The sequence below is a fragment of the Oculina patagonica genome, chromosome 1, assembly GCF_052425735.1.
Source record: "Oculina patagonica isolate OP01 chromosome 1, crgOcupat, whole genome shotgun sequence".
NCBI lineage: Eukaryota > Metazoa > Cnidaria > Anthozoa > Scleractinia > Oculinidae > Oculina > Oculina patagonica.
The window spans coordinates 34351598-34366085 of record NC_135758.1 but is presented as its reverse complement, the minus strand read 5'-3'; the positions used below and the strand labels follow the sequence as shown (position 1 = coordinate 34366085).

Below are 14488 nucleotides of genomic sequence, written 5' to 3'. Positions count from 1 at the left end.
GCATGTAGTAATTATAAAGAGATTCAAAAAAAGAAATTTAGGTATATGTATTTTAGTACACAGTTTGCTATATATCTTTTCGAAGCCAATGCTTTCCAAGGGTTGTTGTAAGGGGGTCATTTACGTGTTTTAAAAGAAGGAAATACTAAAATATTAATTTTTTGTTTTGTATTGAAGGTGTAAATATTGTACAGATAGTTATCAGAATGCCTGGATACAAAGTTCCTTTTGTACAAAAACATTCTGTGCATATTTGTGTATCTTGTGGTTTGCTGCTGAGAGATGCTATACAGACATTCTGTGGTCACCATTATTGTGCAACTTGTATTGGGGACATCTTTGCACATAAACAGTAAGTATTTTTATGTCAAAATTGATGATGTCATGGAATAATATAAATATAATTGTGCAACTTTTGTTGAACAGCAAAAGCAGTTTTTATTTTAATTATTTAGAGGATGAATAAAAGTCCAAGGAAGAAAATTGTATTTGGGGTGAATAGTCTAAAAAAGTTCCTTAAAACAGCAGTTTGCATTCACCAGTTTCAGTCTCATAGAAAGGGCCTTTTGATTATTTGATTTGACTATAATTTATTGGCCAAGGGTAGTTGAAAACAACCGGCACTTCACAGCCTTTTTTGGAGAATTTTTTTCATGATTTTTATTTTAATTTACATGTATTATTTAGACAAATTCATTTTTACTTTTTAAATTTGCCTGCAAAGGGATATTTTGTGACAGACATGAATTGTAATGTGATTTTTTTTTTTTTTTTTTTTTTTCAAAATACCCTCAACCTGTTCAACTTTGGTAACGGCATTAAAAAAATGGATCTCTACGTTCTATACGAACTCTGAGAGCAGCGTCTTGAACAATGGTTTTTGTACAAACTATTTTAAATTGTCGAGAGGGGTGAGGCAGGGTTGCCCCTTATCACCGTATCTCTTCATCTTAGCTGCAGAAGTTCTTGCCACAACAGAGTCGAAAATAAGTCAATTCGCGGATGACACATCAGCCTTTTGTGATAATTTATTATCTGTCCAAAACTTGATTGCAATAGTTAACGATTTCGGGACATATTCAGGTCTGAAACTAAACACTTCAAAAACCAAAGCGATATGGTTAGGCCCATGGCGCAATAGGGAAGATCAGCCCTTCAATCTAAAATGGACAAAAGAACCTGTTAGAACTCTTGGGATCTTTGTTTCTTACGATGAAAATGGGAATGAGAAAAGAAACTTTACGCTTAAGGTTCGAAAGCTTAATACAAATCTTGATATTTGGAGATCAAGGAATCTCAGTTTATTTGGAAGGTGTTTGATAACAAAAAGTCTCGGCATTCCACATTTATTATACTCCACTTCAATGTTAGTCATCCCCTCGGAAACTGTCTCTTCAGTTACAACCTCTCTATTTGACTTTATCTGGTGTAAAAAACCGGACAAAGTTAAAAGGCAAGTCATGTATCAAGACTATGTTGACGGAGGATTATGTGTGCCAAATATGGAGGTAATAGCTAAATCATTAAAACTTGCTTGGATTTCTAGATTTTTGATAACCGACGCGCTGTCAAGGAAGGAGAACTGGAAGGCAATTCCCTATCATTTTTTCAGAGAATGTGTGGTTCCAGAAAATATCCATACCCCCACCACCGAGGGAATTTCGCGTAAGACCCCCCACCTCTCCGGAATTTCCGTTTTTGTTAAGAAAAATAAACCCCCCTCCCCTCTGGAATTTCCAAAAGTATATTGCGTACCCCCCAGCCCCTCTGGAAAAAAAAGATAAATTGTACAATGCTCTAAATTTCAGGCTGCCTCTCTTGTAAACAGTTATAGTGTGTAACTGATCGATCGGAAGATCTGTTAAAACGATACATACAGCATGTACTGTTGAAGACAAAATTCAGAATTTTTCTCAAAAGTAAACAGACAAAATATCTGGTAGTCACTTGTCAAATTACCTTGTTGTATAACCATCCATCCCTTTTCATTCCAATCACTTTGGAAAACCGCTAAATGTATCAGAACACGGATTTGAGAAGTGTTGATATAAACATTCACCGTAGATGTGATCGCAAAATCGCTAATGCTCGCTGAGAAAGCAAAATTTAACAGGAAAATTACAAACAAATAGCCAGAAATAACAAGAACAAGTAAATCTCGAGTTTTTGACATCATTACACTATTTTCATCGCTAATAAATGTGAAACTTTTCACAAACAAGGACGATTTTCCTTCAATCAAACGTGAAACAAGCAATGCTTGACACCAGTGCATTTCGGTCAAACCACGTGACAAGTTTCGGGGGACTGGTGACAAGTAATGGCGGCCGCTTCCACTGACGAGCATGGAGGATTTCAGTGAAATTGTTTACTTTCAGTGTGCTTTCAGGAGAAAGAAAACCCGTCTTAAATGTAAAACGATTGTGAATCAAGAACCCAGGGTGCTATTTTTGCTATGTAAAACATTTGTAGAGTAGGTAAGAACGATTTTGAAACAAGTTGGCACTGCATCAAACTTGACCGTCTGGAAACATAATTTCACTGGCAACCCCCCTCCCCTTCGGAATTTCCTGGGCCCTTGACCCCCCCACCCCTCTGGAATTTCCAATTCCCTCCGTGGTGGGGGTATGGATATTTTCTGGAACCACACAATACGGTGGTTTAAACTTTCTATTACGTTGTAATTACGATAAAAAATTTCTCAACCAGACTGATATACCTTCTTTTTACAAACAGGTATTGTGGTACTTTTTAGAACTTAAAACCCTGTATGAAAGTGACAATGGACAAGAAATGATACTGTTCAATAACAAAGAAATTCTCATTGGGAATAGGCCGATTTTTCTGAAAAGCTGGTTTGAAGAAGGAATTGTCTCTATCCAAGATATTCTCAGCGAGAACGGAACGTTTTTATCATTTCAAGAATTCAAACAAACATACACAATTAAGTGCAACTTCTTAAATTATTACCAAATCATATCTGCAATTCCGAAACATCTAGTAGAAAGAGCAAAACATGCTCAGTTAAATAAGTCACTCTTTCTTGATAGTGTGAATTTTCAATTGTCACCTACAATATCGATCGATCTTACGAAAACAAAAAACAAAGACTATTACTGGCTTTTTATAAAGAAAAGTATTCCCAAAATAATTGCACTTAGTAAATGGGAACGAGATCTACATGTATCATCAAATGATATTCATTGGAAAAACTACTTTAAGCAAATTAAATTTATGTGCAAAGAGGACAAACTTAAAGAATTTTACTTCAAACTTGCTCATAGGATACTTGTCTCCAAAAAGGAACTTCACCTCTTTGGAGTATCGAACAACTTGGACTGCACCTACTGCGGCCATCCAGATTCGATAAGTCATACTTTCATCGACTGCCACCTTTCTAAACAATTCTTTCATAAAGTTTTACAACACTTCAATGAAGAAAACGGCACCTCCTTTACGCAAAGTGATGAAGAACTACTCTTTGGTAAATCACTAAATTCTGCTCAACTGCAACGACACTCTCTAAAAAAGAAATTAAATTACTGCATGTTATTAGCTAAGTATTACCTTTACAATCAGAAACTTAATCAAATAGAGCCTGGGGTAATTGAATTCGTTAGGAAACTTAATTTTAAATACCATGTAGAGAAATTTATATAAAAATTTAGAGTAGTTAAAAGTATTTGTTAGTAAGTTAAGGCTTTATCGGTTAAATTGTGTAACTTGATGTATTTTTATCTTCTTTTTTTTTTTTGTAACTGTTTTTTTTTTTTTTTCACTTTCTGTAACGTGTGATATTAAATAAATGCATTAAAAAAAAAAAAAAGTAATGTGATTTTTTTTAATAGGTGTTTAAGGTCTGTCAAGTGTTTACACAGGAGCTGCAATGAACCCTTGGAACAGCATTTGGTAAGACTCTGTTTATTGTCCTCCTTGCAGGGGTTCAATTTGTAAACAATATTAAATCTTTGATAGAGAGCTGATACTTCTTATGTTTGCATGTGAAGTTAATGTGTGTTGGCATTGGGCAGAGAAAAGTAGAGTTGGTTAGCTGTAAATTAAAGACAGAAATATTTGCACCAATTAATCTTTCATTTTTTTTTTTTTTTGGGGGGGGGGGGGCAGGTCTTAAAAAACAGGGATTACTATTATAGCTAGTACCCATTTATATTCCAGCTTGCTCTTTGAACAATCACCGCCCAATTTTGGTTGCTTGGGATAGTGTATGTCTTAGTGTACTCTTTTATAGCTTATAGTCAGCAGATTACATTTGCTGGAGCACAGTTGCCCATATGCATTGGGCAAGTGTGCATGGAAAGTTTTTTGCCCAGAAGGTTTGAGGAATAACTTATATTTGTATTTCTCTTCGGGTGCGACCCTAAACGAGACCCTGGGGCTAAAAATATTGCCATTTTCCCCACAACACCCTAAGCGAGACCCAAAGTCCGAAATTTATACCCCTAAGCGAGACGAGCATCCCCGTCACTTTCATATGGGACCCCCCCCCCCCCGGGGGGTATAATTGTCTTGGTGACCAGACAGTCCTACTCTCAACTGCTGAATTAAAGTAAAATATTTTAATGTGTATGCATGCAATATTTATAAAAAGTGACATGTAGTTTCCATTGTGACTTGATTTATCATTATATATACTAAAATTAATCAGTTCTCCCATTTGAATGAGGCCTTTAAATTTCACTGGTTTGGTTAACTTATTTAAAACAAACAATATAATATTACCTCTACTTTGTTGAATTATAATAAATATGCTCTTTAATTTTTATGTGTTGTGACAACTGACAGTGTTTTGCTGACAAGCAAATAAGAAAAGAAGTACTTGATATCATCACACCATGCCTCTACAAGGATTCTGGCTGTGTATGGATCGGCCAACTTAGATTTGCTGAAGTAGGTTCCAACTTTAAATATGTAAAAATTGGCGATATTTTGTTTTTGTGACATTTTTTATTGCCCATATAAACTAGTTAATTTCAATTCTATTTCTTGTTAATGAGAGACTTTTAAAGGTTCTTAACCTAAAGTTTTTCAAACAAGAACTTCAAAGATTTATGAATGTATAACATGAGTGATCAGTTTAAGCATTTTCTGATCTGAATACAGGAGGACCCTCCAAGACAGGGGTCAGAATGCATGAGCACATGCAAATTAAGTTATATTTATTTTCACGTACAGTCGACTTCAAATTGGATACCTGTAATTGGACACCTACGCCATCCGCGCGTCAATCATGCACATTTGAATTGTTTTTTTTCTTGCCGTTTTCTAACTTTTTGTGCAACCAACTGAATTTACCTTTGACTTTTCCTCACAAAAAAGGTTCCTAAAGACTTCCTAACCTCGAATTTTGTTATTGACACGATTAATTAGTAATTGGACCTCGTGTCGTACAATTCAGAGAGTAATCGTGCTCGGTGACTCGCCCGATTACTCCCTGAATTGTACTCCACTCAGTCCAATTACTATTACTTAACGGACACTCTCGTAATTAAGTGGACAACTCTACTTATGGCCACCTTGTTTGAAACCCCGCTTTACATGTATATAATTAATTCCCATACAAACTCTGTATTTTTACATTCTCGTAAGCGGACATTCATGTAAGCAGCTGCAGACACTTTCAGAGATACAACTTAGACTTTTTCTTTGTTTTTAAGCTCCCATGAGCAGACACCCTAAAGAAAATCCTATTAACAACCTCTGCATCTTGTTTTTATTAATCAACTTCACATTACTGTTTAAGTCACAATCATTTTACAGTTATTACCATACCATGTTTCAGTGCTTGTTTTGTCTTCATCCACGTCCATCGGGTTATTGTTAGCTGGGTAAGCTAGCTTGCGGCCACTTATATCCCCTACAACTCTAGTGGTCGCTTATGAGAACTCGTACAAAAGCGCTAGGTCTAATTTTGTCTTTAATACATCTAGCAAAAGACTTCTAGACATTTCCTAGACATTTAACAGACAAACTCAATGTCTAGAGAATCTTGCAAAAGTCTTGAAAGACTTTTCGATGTTTGCCTAATGCTTGCTTGTTTCGAGAATGTCTTGTTGATTTATCTGGAGAAGACCTCAAATAGATCTTGTGATCAGTGGTGAATCAGGCGACAGTGGGCAATCGGCGTTATGTCGAGAGATCAAATTCCACATAACTATAATTTGAACAATTGTCTAAAATGTTCTCTTGAAGTTTTGCCTAGATAAGACCTTGGCTAGATCTTGACACTGTAATTCAAAGTAACATTCATAATTTCTTCAATTTATGTATGTAGAATCACTATAAGGAATGCCGTCATCAGCCAGTGGCATGTAGGAATGTTGGTTGCAATATGCATGTTCCACAAAATACATTAGCTTATCACCAGGAAGAAGAATGCCCATTTCGACTTGTGGTTTGCAACTCATGCAACTTGTCAGTTAAAGTGGCTGACCATGCGGTAAGTTATATATTAATTAATGACCCAAGCTGTTCTGCATTGAAATATACAGTTGCTAGGATACTTTATATCTATATTGAAAAATATAAGGATAAAAGAAAAAAACAACACACATGTAACTACAATGTCATGTTTGGCATGACTAGGTCATATCCCTGGCATGGTGGGCGACTATAAGTTGGGTGACCTTTTCAAGCCTCAATCTGTCTTTGATTGCATGACCTTTAAAAAGCCCCACTAATCTCCCCTTGGCCAGCGCTATTTTAACAATAGAGTGTTTCTGTCGAGGAATTATCGGCTGATAGTTGCCCTGCGGAAAATTATTTGATGTTCTTAAAACAAATATTAGTCCGAGAAGCGTTAATTAACTAGCTTTGAGGGCATCAAATTTCCAAGGGGCAACTATCAGACCGATTATCGGTCTGTCTCGGAACTTAGTTCCGAGACAGAAGCACTCTATTGTTTTTATTGACTTACTTGACTTATGGCCAAAGCCCTAAGTGGGCATAGGGCTGGACATTCGCCTCTGCCATGCTGCACAGTCGCGGCAGCCACCGCTGCCTCATTCCACGAGCCAAAACCCAAAGCCGCTCTTTCTCTTTCAGCAGTTCTTCGCCAAGTCTCCCTCGGTCTGCCACGACTTCGCCTTCCCTCTGGGGCCCATGTAAATGCCGTCTTGTTTTATATTTGTTCAGTTACACTAAATCTCCTTCTGCATGACCATTCAAAAACGAGCATCGTGAATTATCTTTTCAGGATAAAAAACTCAATTGAAAGCCGAAATTTAACAAGCAAAACAAAACCAGACGAAACCCACTGAATGCCTTGAATTTGGTTGGGTTTTTTATCTACAGGTACGCTTGTTTACAAAAGATTTCATGATCAGTGGGCACTATCGATCCGGGCATTTTTTCTAGGGCGGGCACTATTTTAACAAAAGAGTGTTTCTGTCAAGGGACTATCGGCTGATAGTTGCCCTGCGGAAATTTGATGTTCTTAAAACAAATATTAGTCAGAGAAGCGTTAACTAGCTTTGAGGGCTAATAAAATTATGCTAGTTTTAAGAACATCAAATTGCCATTAGGGGCATTATCAGACCGATAGTTTCGAGACAGAAACACTCTATATTTGTCTTTATTGTTCACCACTAAATTTTCTTTTGCGGGCACATACAAAAACAAGCATCGTGAATTATTTTTACTTTTTGCTCAAATTTTAACAAACAAAACAAAACCAGACAAGAAACCCACTAAATGCAGTGAATTTGGTTGGGTTTTTTTGTCTGCAGGCACGCTTGTTTACAAAAAATATTCACGGGCAGGCACTATTGATCCGGGCATTTTTCTTCGGCGGGCACTATGGGCTGCAGATAGTGCCCTCCGGCGGACGAACACTATCGCGTCACGAGATCAATTTAAACCAATCAGAATCTGAGAAAATTTAGTGGTGAACTATAAGGGCTGATAGTGCCGTCCTGCGGACGAACACTATCGCATCACTGCAGGTGCAGAAATGCTCAATATATATTTTACACACATAATAACTGTGCATTTGGACTCACCTTAATTAAATATTCAAGATGGAATCCACCAGGACTTCATTATTAATTATTACAAAATTATGTACCAAAATTTTAACAGCTTGTTGCAAACTTCTATGTTACTGTTTCAAACAATGTCTTATCAAAATAAATCATTTCTACACAACGCCTAACGTCGAAAACAAAGTTAAAATTTTCACTGAATCACTTAAAAGATGACTTTACAAAATAGCTTGCTTCACGTGAGAATTTCATTTTCATTTTTCATTCAGGTTCTTGTGAACTTTGAAGTTCATTTTCTCTGCAGCCTCTGATAAGAAATTGGTGTTGGTGTTATTACAGATAACCACATAATAAAATTTTCTTTAGCTTTTTGAAAAAGGGTAGAAAATAATGCAATAGGATTTAAATTATTCTGGTGCTCAATTTTGTCCAACTAAAATAAATGTTACTCGATTTCCTGATGGATTCTGTCATTCTGTCAGCATCTCTTGTAAGAATTAATTAGTTTTATTCTGTTCACAGAGCCACTGTAGAACTTGTGATAATCACATAATTGCTTGCCCTAATTGTGGAAGGGAGAACATACAACTTTGTGAGGTATTATTTGGCATGATAATATATTTATTTGATGCATGTTCCAGAAAAAATCTGTACCTTACCCACTAAAGGTGTTTTGCTTTAACCCCTCCACCCCTCCCAGTCCAGTCCAGTCCAGTCCAGTCCAGCCAGCAAGCTTGGTTAATAAAACTTTATACACGACTGAAAAAGAATTCTTTTTGTTATAAACAGAAAGAATAAAAAGAGTGAGATTCTCAGTCTGACTGAGGACCCACCTGAGTTTTTTTAGGTTGGAAATTTCACAAACCAACATATAAAATTATAGGTGGACCTGGCATTTTATTAAAACTTCTGCAGTTTTATTCAGCCAAGTGTTGATTAAGCAAGGCTTTTTGTACATTATTTTTGGCAGACATAAACTGTATATCTTGCCAATAATTATCTACAACATTTTAAAGTGGAGCTGATCCCCAGTAACCCGAAGGTCCCCAGAGTTGAGCCCTATAACCATAGAAATAGTAGAATCATGCATTTGATTTTTCATGAGCATTGTATGGCTATCTAGCAGCATGGTTTGCTGGTGTCAATCGCTGATACATGCGGGCATGTGTGCCCCCGGCCTCCGGCATACTTATGTATGGACTACTATACGTACGTTTGTACGTATTGTACATACATATGGAGACATAGGAGGAGTACATCCCTAAGTACGTACGTACAATGTTGCGTAACACTGGTGGCCATGCATACTCAAGAAATAGGTGATCGTTAAGGTTAACATCAGCTTACATCTTTGATATTAATTGGACATCCATGTTATGGTCAATTAACAGCTTTCAAAACAAGGTATCTGCTGACCAGTATCATATCAGTGACCATTTCATTGGCTCAGGTGTAAAGTTAATCAAGGTCATGTGTTTTTTTATAAATAGGCCTTATTTGTATTCTCGGTATTGGACTGGAACTTATAGCTTGCAATGGAGTCTAATTAATGTGGGTAATCTTTTCAAATGCAAAAAACATGAAGCTCTTTTTAATGATATTCCCCCCCCCCCCCCATAAGCCTCTATAGACTTGCCACAAGTTGACCTCACGAGTTTTCACAGTAAATAAGCAAGCGAAGCGGCCGTGCGAGCGACGAAATGGCGAGATCGAGTGAGAAGGACTTTATTGAAAGTCTGAAGCCTCTATTGCAAGCTAGTTCCAGTCCAATACCGAGAATACGAATATGGTCTATTGACTGCTGAGCAAAAATTGCATGTAATGATTTTTCTTTGTCTTTTTTTAGGCTTGGCTAAATCTATTTTATTAATAGTTACCTGGAATAAATATTTTAGGGGCTTTTTCATATCCACCTTGTATTAGAAACCTGGAATTTAATCGAGAAAATGTGGTAATAATTATCAGCTATTGTTTTGTTTACTTGTCTCTAGTTGAAAAAGCACCAGCACCCCATAGATGGAGATTGTCCTCAAAAACAGTGTCCATTTCAAGAGTATGGATGTGTGTCTGCTGTAAGTTTTGTTTACTTCATTGGAAGAGAGATTTTTAAAAAGGGGCTATATAATTTTATGTCACGCAATTTAAGGCAATTTTGGCACTGCCCCACTGGTCATGGAATTAACTGAAATATCACCTAAAACTGTAGAAGAACTCAAGCGAAACACAGAAAGGCCAAAAACGGGCTTGGTTGGGCAAAACTCGAGAAGATAAAAACCGGTTGAGTTCGGGGGAAACTTGAAAAATGTCGGCCAGACTTTTTTTAAGTTTATCGCAATTTGTATGGAAGTGCATTTGCAATGCTTTGAAGCTTGTTTGTTATGTGGCCGTGATTTTGCTAATAAAAAAGACTTTTACTCTGCCAATTTGAAGCTTAGAGCTCTTACTTAGCGAAAATAAATAGAATTACCAAAAAACGTGACCTAGCCCCTTTAAGATTGGGTTGGTTCTGAGCCGGTGTCAAAGTGATACACTGACAAACTATCTCAATATCTTGTACAAATTGTAATTAGGTTTAATTTTAATCTACGACAATTAACTGAGAATTAGATTCTGCCCAGTGTCTGAACATATTCTTGTACTTTATGTATGAATGGTTATTATATATATAACTTAACATTTTTAAAACTGAAACAAAAATATTTGTTTGCAAATATAGCAGGAGAAAATGAGTCATGATCAACTGAGTACTCATTTGGAGGAAAGTCAGCTATCGCACAACCTTATGTTCATGTTAATAAGCCAGAAGACAGCTGACAATAATCAGCTTCATCTAGAAAATCTGGACACCCAACTAGATGCCTTAAAGCAAAGTTTTAATACAGCCGAGACTCAGATTGCAGATCACGACTGGGCACTAAAGAACCTGTACGAAATGTATATGCATTTGGCTGAAGAAATAAAGAAAAAGCGGTGAGTGACATTGAGGATCATTGGCCGTACTGAATTTCTGGGGATGATGACCGGCATGATTTGCATATAAATTTGCACTGCTAATAATTCTGAGTAGCTGTGTAAACTGTAATTAATGGGCTTTGAAAAGTTTAACAATGATTAGTTAAGTATTTGATACGTGAATTGTAAGGTTAATTTGTTTTGTGCGATGCTATAATTTGAAGCTACAAATTAGGGTGAAGGGTATTTTTGAAGTATATTAGTTACATGTGCAGTTACTCGTATAGCTCCGTAGAAAATTCTTGTTTGTAGTTCTAGAATTTGGGTAAAATAAGATTTTTATAGCGTTTGTACAGATCAATTTTATATCATTAGACAAGAACCTAATGCGAATCAAAAATATTATCTTCTTAGCCACCTGTAATTTATACTTATGTCGGGTTTATAAGGGATTTGTGAATAGTGACATTAGTAATGCTTATCTGTGGATGTCTCATTGTACAAATGTCTTTCTCCAACTACTTGTCATTAAATTTAGCACTAGCAAGGGGTTTTTTACTGTGAACTTTTATCAACGTTGAACTAAAATGTATAAAGTTGCTTAAAGTTGGAGTATAATACACAAAACACGTTTTACTTCAGATATATCATCTCAGTGCAAAATTCTTAATATGTTTGGCTTTGATGAAAGGATAACATTAAGTAAACCCTTTGTTTAGTGATTAAGAGCAGCTGTAAATACGAAGAAAGGCTCAACAAATTCTCAAAGTAGTGTAGTTAGTTATATTGTATTGCTGAAGCCCCCTGTCAAAGGGAACATGTTTTAGTTTTGGGGAAGTGCCTGTAGCCCCAATTTGGTAAACGCAAATATGTATATAGTTAAAGCTAGTTGCATGTTTCATCCTAGAGTAGATGACAACTCATTTCATAGTTACAGCCTACATTATCCATTTCAATTTGCTTGAAAGTACACTTTGCTGCATTCTACTTTCTGAAGTACCAGGTAACAAACGTATCTTTGTCTCTGTTCAAAGATTATGACCATAATTGCTTAAAGGGTTAGAAGCAAGATAGTTAATTGTGTGAACCCAAGAATAGTAATTAGTTGTCTAGTGCAATCAGACATTGGCGAGAGTGGTAAGTCCTAAAATGATGGCCCCCCCTTTTTTTAGGACTCACCCAAACCAGGACGATCTCAAGAGATGAACAAACAGTGGAACAAACACATTAAGTATTTTAGGGATGTTTCATTTCTTGTCTTCTGATAAACAGGAAATGTATTTGGGAAAAACCAAATGAGTCATTAGTGTTGATACATGAACATATGCTTATAGTGCTTGGCTTGTTATAAAATAAGAGGTGAAAACTACCAAATGTGATAGTCTATGTTAGACCAATTTCCCGCCTAGTAGTACGTTGGAATTTAATTTTAGTCTATGTTAGACTTTGTTGCAAAAATGTTGGTGTACAGTACACCATTCTGATTGAATTGTTCACCAGATTTTGTGTTTCACGCAAGATTGTTGTTTGTGTACCTTTACTATTCGTTGTCATTTACGTTTATGCCTTATTTTCCTTTTAGTGCATTTGTTAACGTTTGTTGGTCCAATTCACCCCATCGTATATGTCGTGGTTTAAATTTATCTTTGGTTTAAAAATTTTCAAACCAATTTAATTTAATATTTGTTTCATTGCATCATATTCATTATCATGAATCTGAAACAAAAGGAAATAAAAATCAAACTGGTTTGAAATATTGAAACCAAAGATAAATTTAAACCACAAAATGTATTTGTATTTTTTTGTTCTGTTTACTTTTTGCCTAGATTAGCTGTTGCTGTGGTCTTTTATTTTTGTTTAAAAATAAAAAAGGTGTTTTTGTTGTTCAGTGTTGTTGTTGTTTTCTGTATGCTTGTTCGTCTGTTGTCTTTGTCTGGTTTGTCTACGTTTGTATTACAAATTCGTGAACCGTTTGCCAGTTATGGTAGTGTACAAATGTAATTTTTGTTTTTGTATTTAATCGTATAACTTTAACTCCTTTTTTGTCATGACATCTCGAAAAATTGGAAGGGGGTCAAAATCATGATCGGACGAATAACGAATGTTGAGGTTGTTTAGTCTTTGTTCAGATTCCTCTCTAATTTGTGCTTAAGTAAACGAATAACTCTGAATACATTATATTCATTTTTTTTCTCACATATGTTGAAAACATTGTGTATTCATGTGTACTAAGTCTATGTTAGACTATAAATTTTATGGTGGTCTATGTGAGACCATGGTAGACACTGTTCCTTGCATGTGTCATCCAGTCTATGTTAGACTGTGGCAATTCAATGTGGGACTACGTTAGTCCACCTCGCTCTCGGTCTTTATCAGACTGTTGATTTTTTAATGTGGGTTTTCATCTTGTATTTATAGTAGACAGCCCGGCATTGTGCAATTTAGTTTATTCATGAATACCATATTTACTTGCATGTTGTTGTTTTTTCAACCTGTGATTTTAAATTCTGATGTGATCTTTTCCACGTCGTTCAGTGACTATTAAAACATTGTACATTGAATCTACATAATGATACTTAAATCAAACACAAAAGTAAAAATATTGTTTTGATTGCCGGACTATCTTCACGTTGCTACATGTACTTAAAGTGGAATGCAGCAAAACGTACTCAAAAAATCAAACGTCTCCTTGTCATTACCATGTCGGGGGTGCAGGTCATGGGAAGATGTAGGTGCAGGTCACCGCAGAAGAGAAATGATATTGATATAATGATGTTCTTTCCACTATTACTGTAGGAAATGCATGAAGAACAGTAGCTAACAGTTAAAGGAATTTATGCTTGTGTTAACGTCAAGGTGCCTGCTAAATTATACGGCTAGATGAGGCTAGATAGTGTTTTTAAACCTTTTAACTTTCTTATCCTAATATGCACGCAGTTTTAACTTGTTAACGTGTTCACGTGTTAAGATGTAGTAAGAGTAAACAAACTTTAATATTCATCACTTTTAGAATAAGAAATATAGTGGTAGTGTAAAATATTAAAACTAGAAATGTGTGCACTGTTTCAAGCACAACCTTTTTAAAGTGATAGTCTTAAGTGTTGCAATTGTGCGCACCAAAAGGTCGCGTTTCTCATTATCTATGTGAAACATGTCGCAAGTTATTTGATTTTTGTCATTTTGATTTTTTTATATTTCTTAACCAGTCGATCTTGTAACATGTGATCTGAATTGATTGTGTTTTTTTGCAATTGTAAGTGTATGCGTTAAACTCTTTCTTTATAAAATGCTTTTTATTCTTTTTAACGATTTTTATACCAGTTAAAGTATTTAATTAAGTTTCAAAATGTCAAACCTTTTTTGATGGGTCTGAAAGTGAAGTTATAGAATGTCAGCTGTCAGCAAAGTTTTGGGTCGTTTTGTCAGTTGGTAGTACGAATGTGGTGTTAACCCGGATCAGTTGTTTACAATTTGGGAATGTTTTCAGTTGTTGGTCAAAATCTTGGTCGTTTCGCATTGTTAGTTGCCAGTTTAAC

General features: G+C 35.8%; 1 protein-coding gene across 1 annotated transcript; it reads left to right on the top strand.

The window, feature by feature from the left end:
• The first annotated feature begins 206 nt into the window (after positions 1-206).
• On the top strand, positions 207-10974 carry LOC144642490 (TNF receptor-associated factor 6-like). Its single transcript, XM_078501489.1, has 7 exons — positions 207-352; positions 3849-3909; positions 4804-4908; positions 6293-6457; positions 8523-8597; positions 9992-10072; positions 10717-10974. Exons 1-7 carry the CDS (start codon positions 207-209, stop codon positions 10972-10974), a joined length of 891 nt encoding a protein of 296 aa, XP_078357615.1.
• Positions 10975-14488: the final 3514 nt, after the last annotated feature.